At 33.9% G+C, this 19727-nt stretch overlaps 1 protein-coding gene across 1 annotated transcript; it reads left to right on the forward strand.

The window, feature by feature from the left end:
- Positions 1-2227: 2227 nt before the first annotated feature.
- On the forward strand, positions 2228-19322 carry LOC139849752 (F-box/FBD/LRR-repeat protein At1g13570-like). The gene is made up of 6 exons (XM_071839378.1): positions 2228-2854; positions 2933-3040; positions 3142-3300; positions 18282-18579; positions 18855-18928; positions 19269-19322. Exons 1-6 carry the CDS (start codon positions 2228-2230, stop codon positions 19320-19322), a joined length of 1320 nt encoding a protein of 439 aa, XP_071695479.1.
- The last annotated feature ends 405 nt before the right edge of the window (positions 19323-19727 follow it).

The following is a 19727-nucleotide window of genomic DNA, read 5'->3' on the forward strand; positions in this document are numbered from 1 at the left end:
TGGATGTGGTTATGATTGAGTGGGCAATTTTTGCTACATATTTTTAACTATAATTGCATCATTAAAATAGCCACATCAGTTACAAATCAGTTACAAGTCTTTTGACTTCTATGATCAAGTTATGGTATTAAATGTTGAAATGATTTTAATATCCATTGATATAACTGCAAGGATTGAGTTGATCATTTTTATGGCCATTATGATGATTATAGGAGTTACAACTTAACTTAGTGTTATATATTGATGCTTTGTTCCTTGCAAATACACACAACCCAAAAGCAATACATAACAAACAACAAATACGTGCACTAGAAACACACAAGGTTACAACAACGTTTTCTCGATTCAACACGGTCTTCCTTTTCGACGATTTTTCAGGCAAGTTCAAGTCCGGCAGTACGCTGCTTAGGACCGGTGTACCCTGGGAACAGACGAAGAATCTGTTTAAGGGAATTGTGTCAAACGCAAGCCCGGTTCCATTCTCGTTTCGGTTTGATCGTTTATATTTTTGTTTCGTTTATGTGTTTATATATGTTCGTAATCGGTTTCGTTAAGCTTTCCTACCGTTAATCGGTAAACGGGAAAGAAAAATATGTTTGCGGAGGCTTTTGTGGTATTCGATGAAATGATGAAACGTTTGGACGGTGAGAGTGTACTAGTGATGGATCTTCCAATGTGTTATCTTACAAGATTGATAATCGGTCTTGGATGAACACTTTGAAAGAGACGGTTAGTGGTAGGTTGAAAATGACAAAACCTAGAGGTTGAGAGCTTGGGTTGTCTCGTGTTTTTTCGTTTACTTTTTTTTGTTGTTGATTTCACTTAGTTCGTTTGGTTTAGTTCCCGTTATTATCGTGTTGTATTCAATTTAGTGTTGGTTAGTTCGTATTAAGGTTTTTCGGGTTTTTAGTGGAGGCTCGTTTATACATGTTTTTTGTTTAGATGGGTGCTTTTTAGATGCGAGTTTCACGTCTCCCTCGTTCTTTCACACATAGTATAGGGAATCGAAGAAAACTAATTAGGGTGTGGTTAAATCGACGCACCAAGAATTGACATGTAGAAATTTCAATTAATCCAAAAGCGTTAACCAAACTCGGAGTTATATTTTTGATTTGATTAATTTGATTCGGTTTTAACAGTTAGGACTTTAGTGAGTTCAGTTTTTAACGTCCTAATTGGAAGTGGTTTAAGACCGCTGGGATTATAGTAGAACCTTTTGAGCGAGTTTGAAATGATATTTTTTAAATGGAAATAATTAGAAGCATCGGACAAACTTTTTTAAGTTTACTTCTTGTGATTTCAGACATATATTTGTTTATATGATTACATCGTTAAAATTATTATTTTTTAATCAAACCTTACAAATTTCAATTAAAAGTCTAAAACCAAATATTATATCACTTTTAATTTGATCGGTGTTTAAGTTGTGATGCCTAAACTTGTCTTTAAAAGAAGTTGCTTTTTATTAGGCCTGTGTCTGAAATTAAAATAGGATGAAATGGGCCAAATGGGCCAGATGAGCCGAATGGGAAAGATGGGCCCAATGGTCTCTATAGTCTATTGTACTTCCAATTTATAATCATCAACTACAAAAATCGGTGAAATTTCCCAAATTACCGCGTGTCAATTATCTTGGCGCTTAAAATGCTGCTGATCTTTGTAAGTTAAACAACGATCGTATTCATTTTGTAAGATAAACATCTTCTCTTTTGATCTTATAATATGATATGATATATGATGAAGTGTTTCTGTATTGTTTTGATTTTGTTTCTTCTATAGCTTTGTGTATTTAGGATTTTACTACTTTCATTTTACTATTTCGTTTAACTTGTAAACTTGTATGTGTACATTTTGCATAAGTTAGGGTTTTACTGTTTATATAATTGTCTTCTATAATTATATCTGTTTTCATCAATTGGTATCTATTTTGAAAAGTGTATTACTCCACTACTCGTATTTAGGGTTAATGGTCGATAAAACTTCTTCCATTTTTTGTGGTTTGGTTAACTTCTTTCAAGATTACAAACATACTATAAATGCTACACGTATGTTAGTATCATAGTATGTAAGACTGCTATAATGCACAAAGTTGGTTGTATATTATCCAGTTAACTTGTGTCTAAGAAACTCAGTTTATCTTGAATTTTTTTTTTTTTTTTGCAGCATTATATAATATTGGTCCCACAAGATTAATTATCATAATATGAAAGCTCGACGACGTTTTTCTATGGATCGAATCAGCGCCCTTCCACCGCCTATAATTGAAACAATCCTATGCCTTTTACCAATTAAAGTTGCAGTCAGGACAAGTATCCTCTCGAGGGAATGGAAGTACCGTTGGACCAAAATTCCCAAACTCTCTTTTAAAGAGAACGCGTTTAAACTATCAGCAGATGGTACGGATCAACTATCTATTCTGGAGAAAACCTTCAAGTTTTCACATCTAGGAAATGTGATGATCAGGAGATGCAAGTTTTTCAATGCTATAAACCAAGTTTTGTTATTTCATCAGGGTCCACTACTCGAGTTTTCCCTTAGCGCGTTTTGCCTTGACTCAATCAAAGGCGAGATCTGTGTTGAACTTGACCAAATCATAAGTCATTTGTCAAGGAGGAATACTGTTAAAATATTCAGTGTTGACTTGAATGAAACAAGTGAGTATCGGTTACCGTTATCTATCTTCTCGTTGCATCAGTTAACGAACCTACATCTCCATAAGGGTTGTATGTACCGTCAACCACCATTTAATGGTTTTCGCAACCTGACAAGCTTATATTTGCACGATGTGAAGTTCTCTACAAAAACTCTTTTACATCTTGTATCTAGCTGTCCATTACTTAAGAGCTTCACTCTGGTAAGTAAATAACTTGTGATTATATTATGCATTTTAAACAATTTTCATTACTTATCTGAATATTATAACTTGCTGCAGTTTATTAGTGAAGATGATATTCTCGGTAATGATGTATTTTCCATTGCCGACCTACTTGAGTGCTTGCCTGTTATTGAACATTTGATTACTTGTCTTTGGGTTTCCCAGGTAAGTTAGTTAGTTAGTTATTCACATGATGATATATAGTTGATTTCACTTGAAAAATATAGAGTGTGTTTATTAACGTTTGTTTTGGCCTATGGTTCAAGTGTTTTTCTGTAGACTCGCTTCCGCAAGAGCTTCCGATTTACTTAGTCCACCTTAAATACTTGCGTATAGATGACATGTGTTTGCTCGACTCCGGTGGGTTACCTTTGCTTTTCTTTTTGATCCGATGCTCCCCGAATTTGGAGAAACTCGAGCTACATGTAAGTTAAGTCCATCATGTATCCTATGTTGGAAGCTTCGACGAGCCCAACACACCCACTATAGAGGATCTAGACTATACAAGACTCACTACACCAACACTTTGGCGTTGTTTAGCCTTTAATTTTATAAATCCTTAGTGCACAATGTACTTAGGCGACAGTGTCGACCATATATCTTTAGGCGGTATAACCGACCATGTATTACTTAGGCGGCAGAGCCGACCATATAATAAGAACAACAAAAGTGCACTAAGAACTTAAACACAAACTAAGGCTTGATCGGGAAACTTAACAAAAACACTTATATTAAATTACAATTACAATATTACTTACAAGCTTTCTCTTCTCTACTTTCGCTAACTCACACTCTTCTTCTCTTCTTCACAACTCACTTCTTATTTCACTCTTACTCACAATTCTCACAACTTACTTCACACTCTACAAATGAAATCCTCACCCTTATTTATACTACTCTATGAAAGTTTCTAGAAACTAGATCTTTCCATGGATATATATAAATATCTAGATATTTTTATACATATAAATATCTAGATATTTCTTACACACATAAATATCTAGATTTTTCTTTACATTTTAATATCTAGATATTTTTCATATACATATTAATATCTAGATATTTTACCCATATACATATACTAATTCCATATTATTCTAAATTTGCATTGTATTTTAACACTCCCCCTCAATGCAAATTTTCTTCCAACGATGTCTTGCAGACCATTCCAAGTGCTTCTCTGAATTTTGTAAACTTCGGTTTACTTAGGCTCTTGGTGAATATATCTGCAACCTGTTCATCTGTCTTTGTTGGCATCATCTTGATCTCTCCTTCAAGGACCTTCTCGCGAACATAGTGATAGTGCACTTCTATATGTTTTGTTCTCGCATGAAAGACTTGATTTTCTGCTAGACGAATAGCTGATAGGTTATCGCAGAAAAGCTTTACTTGATAATCTGTTGATTGATGAAGATCTTCCATTAGTTGCTTCAACCACATAATTTCTTGTGTTGCTGATGCTGCCGATCGATATTCTGCTTCAGTGCTTGACAAGGATATTGTTGGTTGTCTCTTGCTGCACCATGATATTACTCCCGATCCAAGACTAAACATGTATTCAGTTGTTGACCGTCGTGTATCATAGTCTCCAGCGTAATCGGCGTCACAATATCCAGTCACGTGACATTCTTTTGTTTTCTTGTATAAAATACCAAAGTTAATAGTGCCTTTAACATACCTTAAGATGCATCGTACAACATCAAGGTGAGGCTTCTTCGGATTGCTCATGTATCGACTAACCACTCCAACTGCATAAGATATATCTGGCCGGCTTATTGTGAGATAAATAAGACTTTCGACCATCTTTCGATACATGGTAACATCTTGAAGACATTTTCCTTCATCTGCTCGTAGTTTTGTATTCGGATCCATCGGAGTTGAGATAGGTTTGCAATTAAGCATTCCGTACTTTTGTAAAAGATCTCGCGCATATTTCTGTTGTCCCAGAAATAATCCTTCTCTTTTCTGCTCTATTTTGAGTCCAAGAAAATGTTTGAGTTCTCCAAGCTCCTTCATATGAAATCTGATAGACAGATTCTCCCTTGTTCTTTGGATCTCCTCATAGTGATCTCCCGTGATGATTAAGTCATCCACATATACTAGCACTATGGCTAGTTTTCCTTGATCTTGTTTCACAAATAAACTAGAATCTGAAGGAGCAACTGTGAAACCACTTTGTACTAAGAACTCGCCAATCTTCCCGTACCAAGCTCTTGGAGCCTGCTTCAAGCCGTATAGTGCTTTCTTTAATTTGCAGACATGCTCAGGATGGATCTTGTTCTCAAAGCCTCTTGGTTGCTCCATATAAATGTCTTTGTCAAGTTCTCCATGTAAGAAAGCGTTCTTGACATCCATCTGCCATAACTTCCAAGATTTGCTAGCAGCTAAAGCTAGTAGAGCTCGAATTGTTGTTATCTTCGCCACTGGACTAAACGTTTCTTCATAATCCAGCCCATATTGTTGAGAAAAACCTCTAGCAACAAGTCGAGCTTTATACCTGTGACGATCGCTCCAAATCCATATGGATAATACGTCATTCATTGATTTCATTACGAGGTATTTGACCTCTATATGATACGTTTTGTAAACATTGCATTCTTTTGAAAAGGCACACCATAAATGAATATTTAAATCAAAGGTTTTCAACATCTGATGATTTCTACATATAGACAATCACCGTAAATAATAGTTTACAATAGTACTTCCGTTGACAATGCAGTCAAAATAAGATACATGGTGATGATTTGGTGAATGCAACGTTTCCTTGAAAAATATGCCATATAAGACTCCATGCACATAGCTTGTCTATCATATAAGCAAACAGCGGAAGACTTCTAGGGAACCTGAGAATAAACATGCTAACAAGTGTCAACACAAAGGTTGGTGAGTTCATAGTTTGTATGTTTCGCATAATCTGTATATAAAGATGGATCACAAGATTTCAGTTGTTTCATCCAGAAACGTTTATCAATAGATTCTACATAACAGAGCACCCTGGTAACTAAACTTTAACGTTATAATGATAAATACCCCATTCGTTTTAATACACGCAACCAACGTGTCCTAAACTCAAATAACACACGTCCGTTAAAAGGCTAGCGCTCTAGCTCGGACGGGGATGTCAAGTCCTATGGATCCATATACTGTTATTCGCGCCCACCAGTCCATATCCTATGTACTGGCGGCTACTAGTTACCAAAGCTAAGGGATTTTCGGTTCAAACTCAGTGTAGAATTTAGTATGTACTTGTATCCTTTGCGTTATAAAATAAATTGCATGTATTCTCAGCCCAAAAATATAGATTGCAAAAGCAATTAAAAGGGGAGCAATGAAACTCACCTTAGCAGCACATAAAGTTGTTCATCGTAATGTGACCGAAACTCGGTATATCAAATAATCGTAGATCTCAACCTAGAGAACATATGTTGGTCAATAAATGTCTATCAAGCTAGGTCAGGTCATAGTGTACAACAATCCTAATGCTCGAAATTGACATACAAAAGTTATTCAAAGTTGTTTCAAAAAGTTAATTTTGACAATAGTTCTACAAACGAGACGTACCTTATATAAGGATTCATTTACTCGGTTGGTAATATTTAAAAATCCATTTTATCAATCTCGTAAACAAGTTGTTTAAGTATTAATTGCAGATTCAAAAAGCAATTCCAATTAATGTCAATTATAATTCAGTTGACCATATCTTTTGATTCGTTCCTCGAAACTATTCGATATCTAAATGAAAAGTTATTGATTTTTCGCCAGCTTTCCGAAAACATGTATATCATATACCTTTTACCCGTAATATATGTATTTAATTCGTGATTTATTATAAACTGTTTAACGACGAAATTTAGCATACAAGCATGTATAAATATATACACTCGAGCACTAGTATGTATACACTATTAATTTATAAAATATAAAATATAAATGCTTACGTATTAATATTGAGATTCAATATTGTAGAAAAGTACGTAGACATAACGTAGATGATAAACACTAAGTTTGATTCACAATTATACCCCCGACCATTACCCATAACCTCCTTGGCAATAACCCATAATTTCCTTAGCTCTATCCCGCTTGAAAACCATTTTGAAAGTGACACGCTCATAACCTCGTCGTAGTATTTTATTAATAATATTAATAATAATTAGATTAATAATAATATTAATCTTAATAATAATAATAATAATAATAATAATAATAATAATAATAATAATAATAATAATAATAATAATAATAATAATAATAATAATAATAATAATAATAATAATAATAATAATAATAATAATAAATGAAATAAATACGAAGTAATATATGATTAACAGAAAGAGTGTGAAAACTGGGCAATTTATAGAACCTTTTCTGAAAAAGTACCCCATGCGATCGCATGGGATTTGTGCTTCAAGGCCATGCGATCGCATGGCCCTCTGATCCAGCTCACAAACTTTTGTTTTTTTGTTTGTCGACATATTATTTAAATATATATATAATATATTTAATTTATATAATTAATTATATATTATATTAAATTCATGTGCATAGTTGACCTGTAATTTTCGTTCCGATGACTCGTACGTTGTTACTCAACTTATGTCCCGATTTCGGTTTCTCGAACGCATTTTCGTACACTTAGAAAACTTGCATTTTACGTTTCGTGACACGTACCCTTGTCAAAATATAGCCTTAAATTATCCATAAACTATATCACTCAAAGTATATCTTAATCTTTCGAGTGTTTTGATTATTTACTTCTATAAATCATTGTCTCGTTATTTATTAATATAATAGTATTTATCAAACGTTTCATAACCAAGTTAATATCTATTCTCAATATTTTTAAACACATTTTAAAATATACGTCGCAAGTTATTCATACAATTAATATTCCAACTTATCATATATATTCAAATAAATATTTAAACCAATAATTTTAATGTACGATATCAAACAATTAATACATTGTTATGTTTTCAAGTTATAGTGTGTTATATATATATATATATATATATATATATATATATATATATATATATATATATATATATATATACATATAATTGTTCGCGAATTGTCAAGAACAACCAAAAGGTATTTGAATATATGAAAGTAGTTTAAAAATTTTGAGATTCAGTTTTACAGAGTTTGCTTATCGTGTCGGAAATGTTAATCATACAAAGATTAAATTTAAATTTGGTCAAAAATTTCCGGGTCATCACAGTACCTACCCGTTAAAGAAATTTCGTCCCGAAATTTGAGTGAGGTCGTCATGACTAGCAATAAAAATGTTTTCATGCCGTATATGTGTAGATAAATAGAGTTTTATCACCGTTAAATAATATGGATAAAACAATCCGATTTTTCGAAGCGTATGAGAGAAGTTATCGTAAAAGAGTGAAATGAAGAATAGAGATTCGTCTTAACTCTTGACGTATTAACGATTGATTTCCATAATTTAAGGAATAGAAAATCTTCATAATCTAAATAAGATTTGATTCTTCGGAATTTAAGGAAATTAAGATTTCTTTTGATTAAATGCGTAATTTGTTTCGATTGCTATGTTTGATATTTCGCTATAAATTGACCTCTTCTGTTTCATTATTTTCATCACTCTTACATCTTCTTCCTCATTTCCTATTTTCAAAAGATTGTAAAAAAATGCTTCATCCAGTTCTGATTCTTGATATACTCCTAACTTTCATATCTGTCATTCTTCTTTTTCATCTACCACCGGAGGAGGTTATTTTCTTCTACCATTACCTTGGGGTTATAGTATTTTTCATTCTCCCGTGTCTTTATATTGCTATACGCATTGATATACACAGTTTGTAATTTCTGGGTAGTTGTTGGGTTTTATATCTTCCCTTATATTTCGATGTCTCTGCTTCTGTCTTTCCATAATTATTGACATCCACAGTTAATACTCTCTCCAATTTACTTATATATACTCCCATTGATATTTTGAAGCTTCATGCTTTTGTTTTATCTTCCCGACTTTAAATCAAGCGAATAATGGTCCAGAATTCGTAGGTATGAATTTCGGAATGAACATAATTAATGTTTAAAAAAAAACGGTAATAGCACAATCTGACTTGTCAAATTACCAGAATACCTCGAAAAAGACCGAATCATTAAGAAAATATTTTCTTGATAGTTTAGAGGTTAAATAGAATGAAAGAGTTATGTAACATGGTTTATAATGAGGGTATGATCTGTGAACCTTTATCACGTTCCATTAGAAACTCAGCATGACTTACTGTAATATAATCACGTTGATCAAGTGTCATTATATTATACAAACTCATGCTTCAGTTCCCAACACCGCTTCAAAAATATTCATATTTTAAACTCAAAGGTTTCAGAATTTAGAAACTAAAATAGTTTCTTTTATGATGTTACACAGATATCGTAAGGAGAAAATTGATTTTCGATAAGAATGATTATGGAATTATCTCCAGAAATATGGAGGATATTTATAATGAAAGATACGATGATATCTTAGAATTTCTAATATCAGAGGATGATGAAGAATATTGTCCGCAAGGGTTTAGATTCGGAAGCAAGGTATTCGTTAATGGCTTCAGCAGATACTGAATAATTTGGATTCTTTGAAGGTAGGTTTAGTCTTTGTGATTTATCCACAGCCTCCTTCATACTTTGCTCAATCCGTTTTCCAGTTCCAAACCTTCTCTTTTTCTGAGCTTTGCCAACACACTATTCTTTATCATCAAACTTTTGGCTGTTAAGGTCATTTACAGTTTTTGCTGCTTCATCAGCATTCAAAGTTATCATAACCGAATCGTTGATTATCAATCATAGGTGTTTTCAAAAGTTTGAAGGGTTTGCATGAAGATTGTAATTGTCAAGATACATATGATGTTCTAGAATTTTGAACGATACAAATTTTTTTTTTTCTGGGTTTATGAATAGAAGTGATGTTCTAGCACAGTTTTGAAGTCAATGTATAGCATTTGAAAGATGTAAGAATCTAAGAGTGATGTTTTCTGTTAAATCTTGGCTTGGATTCTGATTTTTCAAAATCAGATTATGTAATTGAATTTGTATGGAAACGATTGTATATCACTGTGAGCATAGTTAATAATTTTTGAATCAAAGTTGAAGAATGTACAGTATAACATATTAATTGTGAACTTATATATTTTCCGAGTATTACCTACCCGTTAAAGATTTCACAATTAATACTTTGTACAAAAGAATTTTTTTTTACCGTCTTTATGAAAATATATGTATGTATATTTTCTTCAGATGTAATACAGATTTGATGAGTTAATATCATATTAAGCTCATTTGATTTTTGAATTGAATGAATAATCTCTAAAACATTAAAGATTACATAATCTTCGCGGAGTATTTCACTAATGAAATCAATACTTCATTATTTATTCTTATTCCTCGGTGAAGGATGTTGATGCTCGTGGAATTCTTCTGAACTTCATAAGATATAAATGATGTTTTCTAGAAAGTTTCGAGTACATCGAAGATAAAAGTGTAAAATCAAACATGTAATTGATTAATACACTAAGTTCATTATGAAATGGAATTCATTGAGTTGAAACAGATATTTGTAGTTAACGATGGTTAAGTTGTTAATGAAGGATGTACATCATAGCATATTAGTAATATGAATTAAGCGAGTAGTATCTACCCCTTAAAATTCACACGTAATAGCTTAGTACGAAAAGATTCATGATGGTTTTAAAATTTATATATATAAGATATACATATAAATTCTTTAGATGAATTGAGTTATTACTTCATAACTCATTGATACAATATACTCGTTGTTGACTCTTAATGATGTCCACGGTGCTATCTTGAACCGACGGAGCTTGTGATGTTAGAGGTGCTGCTGATTCTGACGATGTTGACAGCACTGACTGTGCTGGTGAGGCTAAGGGTATTGTTGATGCTGTTGGTAAAACAAGTCTAGCTTGTATCTTACACCATTCAGATAAGGGTTTCTACTCTATCTGATTTAGGGTTAAGGCTAGAATAGATAATCTCTAAACTTTAGAAATTACATAATCGCCGTAGAATGTTTCTCCGATGAAGTTATGAATCCATACTTCATCGTTTGTCGTTGCTGGTACTTCTTGGTACCTATGGTGCGTATGATGTTGATATCCAAGGTACAAATTGTGATGTTGAGGCGTGTAATGCGGATGTGGTTGTTGGTGGTGGTAATGATCGTGTTGGTGTGGATGATGGTGGTACCGGTTATGCTGCGGGTGCTGCTGCTGGTGTTCGTAACCCTTGTACCATATTCTCCAAAGTCACTACCCGAGCACGAAGCTCGTTGACTTCTTCTATTATACCGGGATGATCGGTGGTTCGGAAGATCGGATAAATAAGATTTATAATATGGGATAGTATATAATCATGATGAGATACTCTGGAAATGAGAGAGAAAATAGTATTACGAATAGGTTCGCCGGTAAGTGCTTCAGGTTCTTCGCCAAGAGGTGAATGTGGTGGATGAAATGGATCACCTTCTTCTTGTCTCCAATGATTAAGTAGGCTACGAACCCATCCCCAATTCATCCAGAATAGGTGATGGCTGATTGGTTGATCCATTCCGGTTACACTTTCTTCAGAGTTCAGGTGAATATCCATATCGGAATAGCTGTCGGAATTTAAGGAATTTGAACTAGATATGAGATCCATCTTGTATAATTAGAGAGATGATTTTTGATATAAAATAGATTATAGAATTTGATTGGTACTCTTCAATACATAATTTACATATGTATATATAATACCAAAATCCCGTAAATTACGGAGAAATTTTCGGAAGATGGCAGTCAAAGTTTACTGTAATAGATATGCCAAGATATGAATTTTGTCTATACACTATCTATGCAATCAATGCAATAAGACGCGTTTAGACTTAAGATGATAGACAGGTAATTTCTGACAAGGAATGATAAGCAAAACTTTTGACATGCAGACACAGTCGAAGTCCAGACTTACTAATGCATCCTAACAACTATCAGTTAGACACACTTATGCAAGACCTGGTTCACTAGGACCAATGCTCTGATACCAACTGTGACGATCGCTCCAAATCCATATGGATAATACGTCATTCATTGATTTCATTACGAGGTATTTGACCTCTATATGATACGTTTTGTAAACATTGCATTCTTTTGAAAAGGCACACCATAAATGAATATTTAAATCAAAGGTTTTCGACATCTGATGATTTCTACATATAGACAATCACCGTAAATAATAGTTTACAATAGTACTTCCGTTGACAATGCAGTCAAAATAAGATACATGGTGATGATTTGGTGAATGCAACGTTTCCTTGAAAAATATGCCATATAAGACTCCATGCACATAGCTTGTCTATCATATAAGCAAACAGCGGAAGACTTCTAGGGAACCTGAGAATAAACATGCTAACAAGTGTCAACACAAAGGTTGGTGAGTTCATAGTTTGTATGTTTCGCATAATCTGTATATAAAGATGGATCACAAGATTTCAGTTGTTTCATCCAGAAACGTTTATCAATAGATTCTACATAACAGAGCACCCTGGTAACTAAACTTTAACGTTATAATGATAAATACCCCATTCGTTTTAATACACGCAACCAACGTGTCCTAAACTCAAATAACACACGTCCGTTAAAAGGCTAGCGCTCTAGCTCGGACGGGGATGTCAAGCCCTATGGATCCATATACTGTTATTCGCGCCCACCAGTCCATATCCTATGTACTGGCGGCTACTAGTTACCAAAGCTAAGGGATTTTCGGTTCAAACTCAGTGTAGAATTTAGTATGTACTTGTATCCTTTGCGTTATAAAATAAATTGCATGTATTCTCAGCCCAAAAATATAGATTGCAAAAGCAATTAAAAAGGGAGCAATAAGTTGTTCATCGTAATGTGACCGAAACTCGGTATATCAAATAATCGTAGATCTCAACCTAGAGAACATATGTTGGTCAATAAATGTCTATCAAGCTAGGTCAGGTCATAGTGTACAACAATCCTAATGCTCGAAATTGACATACAAAAGTTATTCAAAGTTGTTTCAAAAAGTTAATTTTGACAATAGTTCTACAAACGAGACGTACCTTATATAAGGATTCATTTACTCGGTTGGTAATATTTAAAAATCCATTTTATCAATCTCGTAAACAAGTTGTTTAAGTATTAATTGCAGATTCAAAAAGCAATTCCAATTAATGTCAATTATAATTCAGTTGACCATATCTTTTGATTCGTTCCTCGAAACTATTCGATATCTAAATGAAAAGTTATTGATTTTTCGCCAGCTTTCCGAAAACATGTATATCATATACCTTTTACCCGTAATATATGTATTTAATTCGTGATTTATTATAAACTGTTTAACGACGAAATTTAGCATACAAGCATGTATAAATATATACACTCGAGCACTAGTATGTATACACTATTAATTTATAAAATATAAAATATAAATGCTTACGTATTAATATTGAGATTCAATATTGTAGAAAAGTACGTAGACATAACGGAGATGATAAACACTAAGTTTGATTCACAATTATACCCCCGACCATTACCCATAACCTCCTTGGCAATAACCCATAATTTCCTTAGCTCTATCCCGCTTGAAAACCATTTTGAAAGTGACACGCTCATAACCTCGTCGTAGTATTTTATTAATAATATTAATAATAATTAGATTAATAATAATATTAATCTTAATAATAATAATAATAATAATAATAATAATAATAATAATAATAATAATAATAATAATAATAATAATAATAATAAATGAAATAAATACGAAGTAATATATGATTAACAGAAAGAGTGTGAAAACTGAGCAATTTATAGAACCTTTTCTGAAAAAGTACCCCATGCGATCGCATGGGATTTGTGCTTCAAGGCCATGCGATCGCATGGCCCTCTGATCCAGCTCACAAACTTTTGTTTTTTTGTTTGTCGACATATTATTTAAATATATATATAATATATTTAATTTATATAATTAATTATATATTATATTAAATTCATGTGCATAGTTGACCTGTAATTTTCGTTCCGATGACTCGTACGTTGTTACTCAACTTATGTCCCGATTTCGGTTTCTCGAACGCATTTTCGTACACTTAGAAAACTTGCATTTTACGTTTCGTGACACGTACCCTTGTCAAAATATAGCCTTAAATTATCCATAAACTATATCACTCAAAGTATATCTTAATCTTTCGAGTGTTTTGATTATTTACTTCTATAAATCATTGTCTCGTTATTTATTAATATAATAGTATTTATCAAACGTTTCATAACCAAGTTAATATCTATTCTCAATATTTTTAAACACGTTTTAAAATATACGTCGCAAGTTATTCATACAATTAATATTCCAACTTATCATATATATTCAAATAAATATTTAAACCAATAATTTTAATGTACGATATCAAACAATTAATACATTGTTATGTTTTCAAGTTATAGTGTATATATATATATATATATATATATATATATATATATATATATATATATATATACATATAATTGTTCGCGAATTGTCAAGAACAACCAAAAGGTATTTGAATATATGAAAGTAGTTTAAAAATTTTGAGATTCAGTTTTACAGACTTTGCTTATCGTGTCGAAAATGTTAATCATACAAAGATTAAATTTAAATTTGGTCAAAAATTTTCGGGTCATCACAATACCTTTCAATGGAGCCATCTGATCGAGTCTTCACCTTGTAAACCCATTTACAAGATATTGGTTTTACATCTTTTGGCTTTGGAACTAAACTCCATGTCTGGTTTTCTTTTAGTGCATTAATTTCTTCTTCCATCGCTTTCTGCCATTCTTGACTTTGTGCTGCTTCTTCATAAGTGGAAGGCTCAATAGGTATTGATTCATCCACATGAGCAGCATTGGCATACCTCGGATTAGGTTTCCTCGACCTTGTTGATCTTCGTAATTCTTGCACATGCTCCTCGGCATCCATTTGGCTTGGACGAACCTCTTCGGATGTAGATTGATGTACCCCAGTTTTCCATGGACTCGTTTCCTTAGAGTACGATCCATCTCCTTCTTTAATTGGATCCGATATGTGCTCTTTATGTTCTTCTTTTTCTTCTGGACCTTCTTCTAATCCATGAGATTCTGGAAGCTCTATCTTTTGAGGTGACCACCATGAAGACGCTTCATCAAATACCACATTTCTTGAAGTATGACACTTTCCGGTATTTGGATCACAACATCTCCATCCTTTTCTTGATTCATCATAACCGACAAAAATGCACCGAATTGCCTTCTTCTCAAATTTGCTTCGTAGATGATCTGGCACGAAGACGTAGCATACACATCCAAAAACTTTGAGATGGTTGACGGTTGGTTTGATCTTCCATAATCTTTCATATGGTGAAATATATCCCAACTTTGTTTGTGGGAGTCTGTTAATCACGTACGATGCCGTCCTCATACATTCGGCCCAAAATCTGCCTGGTACATTCTTACCATGAAGCATACTTCGACAAGTTTCGGCAAGGTGACGATTCTTGCGTTCCGCCACTCCATTCTGCTGTGGAGTATTGCGACAAGTTAATTGTCTTCTAATCTTGTGCTTCTCAAGATAGATATTGAACTCAGTCGATAAATATTCTCCTCCATTATCTGTGCGTAAGCACCGGATCTTAGTATTGAGCTCACTTTCTACCTTGTTCTTGAACTCTTTAAACTTCAGAAAAGTCTCCGACTTCTCCTTCATGAAGTAAACCCACACATATCTTGAGAAGTCATCAATGAATGTCACCATATATTTCATACCTCCAAGTGATGTTTGTTTCACTGGGCCGAAGACATCTGAGTGTATGAGCTCTAGTGGTGTCTTGGACTGATGCTCTGACTCCTTGAATGGCAATTGGTGAGCTTTGCCAAATTGACATCCAGCACATATTGTATCTGTTCGGATATCAATTTGAGGAAGGCCATTTACTATGTGTTTCACCATCATCTCCTTTAACTTGTTGTAGCCCACATGCCCAAGACGTTCATGCCAAAGATCAGCCGTCTCATTCTTTCGAGTCTTATCGACATATGCCGTTTCAGCAGATAGTACATAGACCGACTCTATTCTTCTTCCTTGCATAATTGGATTGCCAACCACCTTCACTCTCTTGAATACGGACACATCTTCTGGTCCAATGAGCACATAATTCCCTTCTGCTGTCAATTGTGGTACTGATAGTAAATTCTTCTTTAGGCCAGGGACAAGATACACCTTCTCGAGTTGGAGCTTATGAGAGCCGCCTTCATTTGGAATTATTGTCTTTCCAATGTGAGAAATAGACAACCTTGAATTGTTGGCTGTCAACACGACTCTCTTTCCTTTGTAATCCTCCATTTCTTGCAGCTTCGTCCCATCGTTGGTCATATGATTTGAGCACCCAGAATCGATGATCCAATCATCTTTGTAGTTTATTTTTGACTTTAAGGTTGCTGCAAGAGCTTGATCATCCATGTCAGCTTCAACGGAGAGTCCTGCTTCTGCATCCCATGTTTCCTCATTAATGGTTGCTTCGAATGTGACCTCTTTCTTCTCATCTCTTGCGGCGGCCACATTTTCTTCGAAAGTTCGCCTTCTGGGGAATCTACAATCTCGAGCAAAATGACCCTTCTTGCCACAATTGAAGCATTCTCCATTCTTTCTCTTATCATTTTCCCCGTATTGTTGGCGATGATCTCTTCTTCCTTGTTGAGCTCCCCCTGAAGCGTTTCCTTTTGATTTTGGGTGACCCTTCCACCCATATGTCTTACTTTCTTTCATCGCCTCTTGTCTTCGAGATGTTGCTTTCTTCTTATTGGTGAAGAGTGCATCTTCTCCGTCTTTTATGGTTACTTCATTCATCTGCTTGGCTAATGCCTCTTGATTAGCCAATAAATTCTCCAGCTCTATTAATGATGGTTGAGTAGGCCATCCTCTCACAGCAGCTATAAATCCATTATACTCGGATCTTAAGCCATGGATGATAATTCTCTTCATCCTTGCATCACTCACTTTCTCTTCAGGAGCAAGTTGAGATATCTCACGACAAATAGATTTCACCTTGGTAAAATACTGAGAAATAGATAGACTTCCTTGTGAGATACCCGCAAGCTCATTTTCCAAGAGCTGGAGGCGTGCTTCATTCTTCTTTGAAAATAATTTTTCAAAAGTTTCCCAAGCTGCCTTTGGTGTTTTCTCGTCACGGATGTGCTCCAATAGATCCTCCTCGATTGTAGTCTTCAATATAAATAAAGCCTTCCCGGCCTTGATGTTCCATTTTCTCAAGGCTTCGGCATTTTCTTTCGGTGGATGCGTTGTGTCATTGCCAGCAATGATTTCCCATAAATCCTGTCCTTGTAGGTAGGATTCTATACAAGTTCGCCAATAACCATAGTTGTGGTTATTGAGACTCTTGATTCCACTGCTCGTACTTGCAAGATCTGCCATCATGACGTCCAACGTCCAATAAGCTTGGTCCCAGACCGATGAGCTTTCACAGTTCCTAACTGTGCTCCGACAGAATCTCCCTTAGAGCCTTGGTGAAAACAAGTCGATGTAAACGTCCAACATTTACCGATGAGTACCTCCACTAGCAATGGTCCCGAACGACCCGCTCTGATACCAATTGTTGGAAGCTTCGACGAGCCCAACACACCCACTATAGAGGATCCAGACTATACAAGACTCACTACACCAACACTTTGGCGTTGTTTAGCCTTTAATTTTATAAATCCTTAGTGCACAATGTACTTAGGCGACAGTGTCGACCATATATCTTTAGGCGGTATAACCGACCTTGTATTACTTAGGCGGCAGAGCCGACCATATAATAAGAACAACAAAAGTGCACTAAGAACTTAAACACAAACTAAGGCTTGATCGAAAAACTTAACAAAAACACTTATATTAAATTACAATTACAATATTACTTACAAGCTTTCTCTTCTCTACTTTCGCTAACTCACACTCTTCTTCTCTTCTTCACAACTCACTTCTTATTTCACTCTTACTCACAATTCTCACAACTTACTTCACACTCTACAAATGAAATCATCACCCTTATTTATACTACTCTATGGAAGTTTCTAGAAACTAGATCTTTCCATGGATATATATAAATATCTAGATATTTTTATACATATAAATATCTAGATATTTCTTACGCACATAAATATCTAGATTTTTCTTTACATTTTAATATCTAGATATTTTTCATATACATATTAATATCTAGATATTTTACCCATATACATATACTAATTCCATATTATTCTAAATTTGCATTGTATTTTAACATCCTATATTTTTATAAATGTGCCAAAATATATATGGTGAAGAATTAAATACTTATTTCTGGTAGATTCATGGAGATCTTGCTACCGATTCAGTTTTTCTGGAGATGCTTAAAGACGACCCTGTCACGCTTGAAAGGTATTCAGATATTTGGTTGAAGAACCTGAATGAATTAAAGATTGATGAGTTCATTGACTTTAAGCTTTATTTGGAGTTTGTGCAACTAATATTGGCCAATTCCCCCATGCTTAAGAAGGTAAGCATACGGCTTTTTGATGAGGTTACTGCCGATGAAGAGTCAAATATATCAAGAATTCTGTTACATTCCTCACGTGCATCAGGAGCGGCAAAACTGATTGTTAAGCGTTAGACCTCCATCATTACATATATGCCTTGCTTCTTCATGCAATGGCTTAATTAAATCACCGTAGATTACTCTACTTTTTTGCTAGTAACTGTTTGTTAGCTGCTACTTATTTATTTATTTATCATTTCTTTGGTTTTATATTTTGATATTCTTCTACTGAGAGGTGAGTTATATGTCAAGAGTCAAACGAAATAATTCTGTTGACATCTACTGTTTTTGGTGTTGCTGTTACTATGATTTATATCTTCTCATAATTTAGGTTTCATTTCATAGGTACTATGACTATGATGGGTTTTTTTCTTGCTAGGGTTAAGTACGATGGTAATCATGTAATAGTCATTGATCATGTACGTTTCTCCACATTTTAAACAAGGGAAATTTATTAGGAGTATGAGTTTTTGAATATGTACAGTTTTGTCTACTCATATGCAAGGTTAAAAGTTTAAAGAAATGTGGTACTCGGAAGACTTTGAAAGTTAACATGAATTTGGTTATATTTAAATGTGCTAGCTGTAAATCGTTTGCTTGAATGGTGATATTGGGTTTTAAATCAGATATCCTTGCATCAAGTTGATTTTATATAAAAGTTTTAGGATAAACCTGCAAATATTTGACTTTTTGGTAAAAGTCAAATGATTTGTACGATTTTTTTTTTTTTTTTTTTTTTTTTTTTTTTTTTTTGAAAAGCAAGATAATTTTATTGATAAGGAAATGATACAAAGAAGATTACAACATGAGTAACACTAATTTGAGCGAAACTCGAGGACCTATACTAGATATAAAGTAAGAAACTAACAAGATGTAAGAATTTATACTCAAAAAATCAAAAAGTTGAACACAATCAGAGCATAACACAACACTCATGGTAATTTGAAATGTGTAAATGTAATTGAATCATCCAAACAAACTTCCAGTTTCAAACAAGAGATGAGCTTACAATAATGGTATCGGCCTGCTAACCAAAATCAGCCTTAAAGTTAAAACATACATACAGTAAGTAGTTCATATATAGCAATCACCAGCCTCCAAAGATGCTGACACTTTGGTTGACCCATTCAATTCAATTCACTCCAAAACATACAAAAGTGCATACAAACTTAATCTCCTGTTAGTTATGTGAGGTTAAACTTTAAATAGATAGGTGTT

This window comes from Rutidosis leptorrhynchoides, chromosome 5 (assembly GCF_046630445.1).
Source record: "Rutidosis leptorrhynchoides isolate AG116_Rl617_1_P2 chromosome 5, CSIRO_AGI_Rlap_v1, whole genome shotgun sequence".
NCBI classification, from domain to species: domain Eukaryota; kingdom Viridiplantae; phylum Streptophyta; class Magnoliopsida; order Asterales; family Asteraceae; genus Rutidosis; species Rutidosis leptorrhynchoides.